The sequence below is a fragment of the Tenrec ecaudatus genome, chromosome 1, assembly GCF_050624435.1.
Source record: "Tenrec ecaudatus isolate mTenEca1 chromosome 1, mTenEca1.hap1, whole genome shotgun sequence".
NCBI classification, from domain to species: Eukaryota; Metazoa; Chordata; class Mammalia; order Afrosoricida; family Tenrecidae; genus Tenrec; species Tenrec ecaudatus.
Window position 1 is genome coordinate 214,078,493 of NC_134530.1, and position 6,000 is coordinate 214,084,492.

The window sequence follows — 6,000 nt, forward strand, 5'->3', positions numbered from 1 at the left end:
CCTGAAGAGATCACACACTATAATCTGAGAAAAATTTTTATTTCTATGTAGGAACAATAAAAAGATAAATTCCGTGAAAAGTATTACCTAAATTTTCTCTGACCCCATCTGTGAAGTACTTACCCCATCCACCAACCCTCTTTTTTTTTTTTTTTTTGGCCTTTTCACCCACTAGGTATTGGTACAAGGGGAAAAGTCAAAGGATTCTTATTTGCATGAGAATAAACTGAGAAAAAGACAGCTGATAGCCCAGGGAAATATACAACTGGATCAGGAAGCATACTCCAAGTACCTATTAAAAAATATATTAGAAAGGATAAAAGATCCAAAGCAATGTTATTAGAAGGCATACTGTGGAGTTCCAACAGAAGGGTTCGCGTTTATGACCACTCATAAACACACCTGAGGCAGCCAAGTTAGAATCCTGGAAGCAAACCTACCTGGTCTCTTACAAATAAAAAGTCAAGTCAAACACCAAACTTTCCAACCTAGTCCCCTCAAACAAACACAATGAAAACGTATTGTTTGCAAGAACTTTGACAACAGATACGAATCAAAGCAAAATACATAACCTTTCCAATGAGCAATTTAATGGGATAAACACCAGCCACAATTCTAGGTCTTTTTTTAATCCTATGAAAAGAATGGGAGTAACATCAGGACGATTGGAAGGTAGGCTTGAACTGATTTTCAAAGTAGGTGTTATGATATAAACCCCAAGGCTGTCAAGCCTAATCCCTAAGCACCCTGTAAAACAAGAGTAGAATTGCCCATAAGGTTTTCAGAGGATACATCTTTACAAAAGTAGTTGCTGTATCCTTCTTCCTTGGAACAGCTGGTGGGATTTAATCACTAACCTTTTAGCTACCAGCCAAGAGCTTCTGCACCTTGCCTCAGGGCACCTTTCTGATAGAGATACAGACTCCCACTGACCACAAGTGGGTCTTCTCCCTCTACAGATTCTTTCATTTAGCCAATCACCGGTTGCTTAGCCTACATTTTATGTAAGTCTCTTATGTACTCTGTCCCATAACCTATTTCCAATGCCACTCACTCTTCTACTTCAAGCCCACCTTATCCATCTGGTCCTCTGTTTAGTCTCCCAGTCTCTGGTTCTTCCCTTAGCTCCTTCTCTTTAATGTCCTCCTCCACAGAGAAGCCAGCACAATCCTTCTAAAGTCCACATGGCTGTCCTTTCCTTTATTAAATCTTCTCAAAGTTCTATCACATACAAGATAAAACGTAAAGTCATCTAGGTAGTAGACAATCCATTCAGATTTTGACCTCTGCTTACCTGTCACTCCTCACACCTCTCACTTTGAAAATACTGTCCACCTAGAAATTTCTAGAACACAACACGCTTCAACAATTTTGCACGTATTAGTCCTTCTGCATTTTAAGCACCTCTCTCACTCTTTAGGTCACAGCTCAAATAATATTTGTTCAGTGAAACTTGTCCTGTTTCCCCTAGTCGTCCGTAATTACCCTGATAAGATTATCTTTATTGTTATATGGTTGTGTTTTTCTTAAGATTCTTTATGGCAAAGAACATGTCATTTCATAATTGTTTAGCAGATTAGACACACTCAATAAATATGTTAAGTAAACGAGTGAGAACAGCTACCATTCTTTAACACCTAAATTTCACACAATATTTTTAGTAACTCATAAGAATGATGCCTTTGATTCCTCATCAAAACCCCAGAAGAAGGTATTGTTAGCCTAATATTTTACTGATAAGGAAACGAAACCAAATATGCACAAGCTGTGCAAGCAATGGGCCCTAGACCAAAATTTTTAAATCTGGGTAGTCTGACTTAACAACTAATGCTTTTCACCAGTAAAACACACACACGCACACGCACACACACACACACACACACACACACACACACACACACACACACAGAGTTTTCCCAGTTTCACTTGAACACAGAACTCTTCTCTCATAAAGTATCTCACAAGCCTCGTGTTCAGGGAGATAACTTGAGTTCTGTGTGCCAGACCTTCAAAGTCAATTGTGAACTAAGTACTGCGTACTTCTCACCAGGTCAAAAGTGATCAAATTAAGACAAAATAAAGGAAACGTGTTAAGAGTATAAAGTCTGAGAAGTACAATGTATGGATAGAATGTTCTTCATACTTAATTCAAAGCACTCACTCTGTATTCCTCATCGTGCTTGTGTTTAGCATTACAACAGTCCATAACAAGCCTGAAGGAGCTTTGGTGGATTGCCGGTTGGGTTACTGGCCACACGGTCAGCTGTGTAAATCTACCAGGGGCCCTGGCAGGGGAAGATGAGTCTTTCTACTCTAGTGAAGACTGTGAATCCCAGGCACCCATGGGGATAATTCTACTCTGTCCTCTAGGGGTGATATGAATTGGAATCTATTAGATGGCATTGTTTTCTTTTTGATTTACCAAGCCTGACTTTATTAATAAGCTATTGGTACATGTATGTCCTTCCAGCTGATTAACACATAATATATTTTGAAAATAAATGATTAACAATACTATTTAAAACCAATATACCAATAACAAGGAACTCAACACCAGGGACTATGTGAAACTATAGTAAGTCATTTCTATCCATCGGGCTTTCAGTAACTGAAGTTTCATTGCTAGCCATAAGATTTTCAGCAGCTAATTCCTCCAAAGTGGGTAGCTTGTTCCTTCTTTGTACTTTGGACATCATGTTATCAGGAGAGACCAGTCCCTGGAGAAAGGACATTATGCTTGGTAGAGTAGAAAGGCAGAGGAAAGAGGAAGGCTCTCAACAAGATGGACTGACAGTGACTGCAACAATGGGCTCAAACAAAAGAGCCATTGGAGGATGGCACAGAACAGGGTAGTGTTTCATTCTGTTGAACATAGGTCACTATGAGTAGAAATCGACTTAATGGCATTAGCCAGAGTAAGTAATTTTTCAAGGTCAAATTGCTTTCTATGTCCTTTCATCATTGTGATATATTTCACAATTTCATAACTTTAATTTACTTTGAAATACTTTAATTGCTGCAATTAAAAAGTTCATATACCACAACCCACTGCCATCAAGTCAATTCCAACTCATAGAGACACTGCAGGACAAAGTGGAATTGCTCTTTAGTTTCCAGCCAAGACTGGAAATCTTTAGGATGGTACCGTAGCTAGCCTCATATTTGTCCCATGAAGTGTGCTGGTGGGTTTGAACTGCTGACTATCTAGTTAGCATGCTAAAGTTCAATCCAGTCCTTAACAAAGTATTCCTTCATTTCATGATATTTCCAAAATTATTTTACTGGAAAATATTAAATTTCTTCTAACCTACAAAATATTTTCTAAACATATTACCATGTTCTTCAAGGGGAAATAGCATATAAATCATATAAATTTCAATCTAATTTGATTTTCTTTGATGGTCTAAAAATAGCACTTCTCTCCAAAATTAACTTAGCAATAAATCAAAGTTTTCTATATATGCTGGTGCCTTTAATATCAGATACATGAATTACTAATCTGTCACCTATCATTGGTATACTAGGGGGAAAAAACACATTTTGATTTAGGCTCCCATAAATTCCTTATTACTGAATCCTTAACAAATACAAAGTAGCAGGTTAAAATATGTACTGATCACCAAAGTATCCTCTCTAATACATTCACCATCATTTAAAAAAGTTATTTCAAATTTTATTATTTAATTATTTTAATGATCACCTTCAAAATGTAATGAGAATGAGTTATTAGAGGCAGAAAACAATGTTTCTTTTCTTACCTATTCGGTCAAATGTTTTCTCACACTTGGGGCACTGCAGTATCTTCTTGTTACTTTTCTGAATAACTACAGGTGTTAACCCTTCATGAATATTTCCCACAGCATCACCGGCCTCTGGTTCCTCTTCTGCCTCGTTTTGATCTTTTTCGCTGTGTTCTTCAATGTCAGAAGATTCATCTGACATTTCCTCTTCTAGCCCATCTTCCTCAGCATTATATTCACTTCCGGGATCCTCAGAATCATTTCTATCAGACTTTTCTTTATCAAAATTATCTTGATTCAAATTATCCGACCCATCACCACTTTCTGGTTCATCATCAGTGGTGTCATCAAACTTAATGGGGCATTTCCGGTTCCTGTTAGGTCTTCTGGCAGAAAAACCCCTCTCCAACATTTTTAACCCATGTTTTTTCCCCAATAACAGGGATCGATGGGTCTTAGCCAAATGGTTCTGCAAGGACTTTTTATAACAAAAATGTCTACTACAGAATTTGCACTGATGATTATGTGATAGTCTTCCAGTTAATTCACTTAGTGTTTCTTCTGGGGGTGACTTTTCCGTTAATTCAGTCTGAAAGCTGGCGATGTTTTCGTTGTTTAGCAGCTTGACGGCGTCTATAATGTCCAGAAATTTTGCAGCCTCTAAAACAAGCGGTATTTCATATTTGTACACAAAAAACTCTGATGTGTATAAAAATTCAAGCAAATGCTGAAAAACTGAATGTGTTACATGATCCAGAGTGACAACATCGGCGCTTGGATTTTTGCTCAAACACGCATGAAAATAACTACTGCCAACAGCAACGACGACTTTATGCGCACTGAACTCTTTTCCTTCTACGACGATAAGTAAATCGCAGAAAGACGGTTGTTTCTGCCTGTCATCATTTAGGTATTTCAGTAAATTCTTATTATATTGCAAAGAGCTCAAGAGCTTCCTCTGCTCCAGGGAAGGAGGAAGGTCCTGGTAGCAGTGAAGAGCGCCCGGAGTTGGTCTTTCTGAGGGAGCATAGATTACTTGCTCACACTCCCCTGCAGCATTTCCTTCAGAAGAATCTTTGTGACAGCCTAGATGGATTTTCTCATCAAGATCTGAAGTCACCTTTCTCCTTTTCTTCATTGCAGTACAGCAATTTCAGAACAAGAAACTTCATAAGTGTCTTAAGTGATTTGTAAAGGAAAAGTGGATTGTCTTAGATTAACAGCTTCTGGAGGGGCGTGCCCAAGGGTTTCATGGTCTGCAAAAAGAGTAAGAAGCATAAGAAATATAGATGTATATGGAAAACTCCATGGCACAGTAATCCTCCTTCATGCAACTGCATTAGTCAACGAGGTCCTTTCTAGATGATAACTTAATTGTGATAAAGCCGCAGTTCAGACTCTTACGGGTGACTAACATCTTAAAGCGGGCAAGGAGGGCCGGGTTAGAAAAGAGAGCCAACAAAAGAATAATGTTTTAAAAAACCAGGGCGCATCTTTCAGGCCTGTTTTACGATCAGGGTGGAAATAATCGGGCAGTAAAAGGAGGGATCCCTGCAAGCACATTGACGGGGCTGCCTGGGTGGGGGCTGCAGCCGTGTTTGGGGGGGCGCAGGGGCGGTGACAATAAGGCCGTCGCGGGCACGAAATCCAAGTCACACAAGGATCACACTTCCCTGAGGCGAGCAAGGCACTGCTCCACCGGCACGGAGTGAGTCCCTCGGCCGAACCCCACGCGAGGGGGACAGCCCGGGAGGGGCACGGAGTAGAAGTGGGGTCAACCTGAGGGACGACGACTGGAAGCTCTCGAGCCTCGCCAGGCCATGGCCAGGCGGAGAATCCGCTCGCCAGAGGCGATCCCACGACCCTTCCCGCCCCAGATTCCCTGGGCACACGCCCCACAGATCCATTACCGGGAACCCAGGGCTCCCCCGCTGGCTCCGAGCCGCTGAGCTCCACTCTGGGCGCGCTTGCTCCAGCGCCTACCCACTTCCGGGTTCAGCCCCCACCCCCTCCCTCGGCTCTTCCCTCCCTCAGCCACTCCGCAGCCGCCCCGCACGTTCGCCCAGCGAGCGCGCAGCCTCCGCGCAGCCGGGCCGGACCAGCCGGCGGCCCGGCGGCAGCCACTGCGCATGCGCGTGCCTCCTCTGGACGCATGCTCTGTCCTCTCCTCTCGCTCCTCCCGGGCCCTGGCTACGCCTGCATCCGTTACTCCGGGATTTCGCGGTCGCCCAGTGGCTTTGCTGTGATTGACACGGGCACC

General features: G+C 42.0%; 1 protein-coding gene across 1 annotated transcript in view; it reads right to left on the reverse strand.

The window, feature by feature from the left end:
• Positions 1 to 5,753, reverse strand: part of ZBTB41 (zinc finger and BTB domain containing 41) — a 51,532-nt gene extending 45,779 nt beyond the window's left edge. Inside the window, exons 1-2 of the mRNA XM_075528694.1 lie at positions 5,651 to 5,753; positions 3,759 to 4,996 (exon numbers count right to left, since the gene is read on the reverse strand). Coding sequence (XP_075384809.1) covers positions 3,759 to 4,878 — 1,120 coding nt within the window. The 5' untranslated portion in view covers positions 4,879 to 4,996; positions 5,651 to 5,753. The remainder of the gene's footprint in view (positions 1 to 3,758; positions 4,997 to 5,650) is intronic.
• Between the last annotated feature and the right edge of the window lie 247 nt (positions 5,754 to 6,000).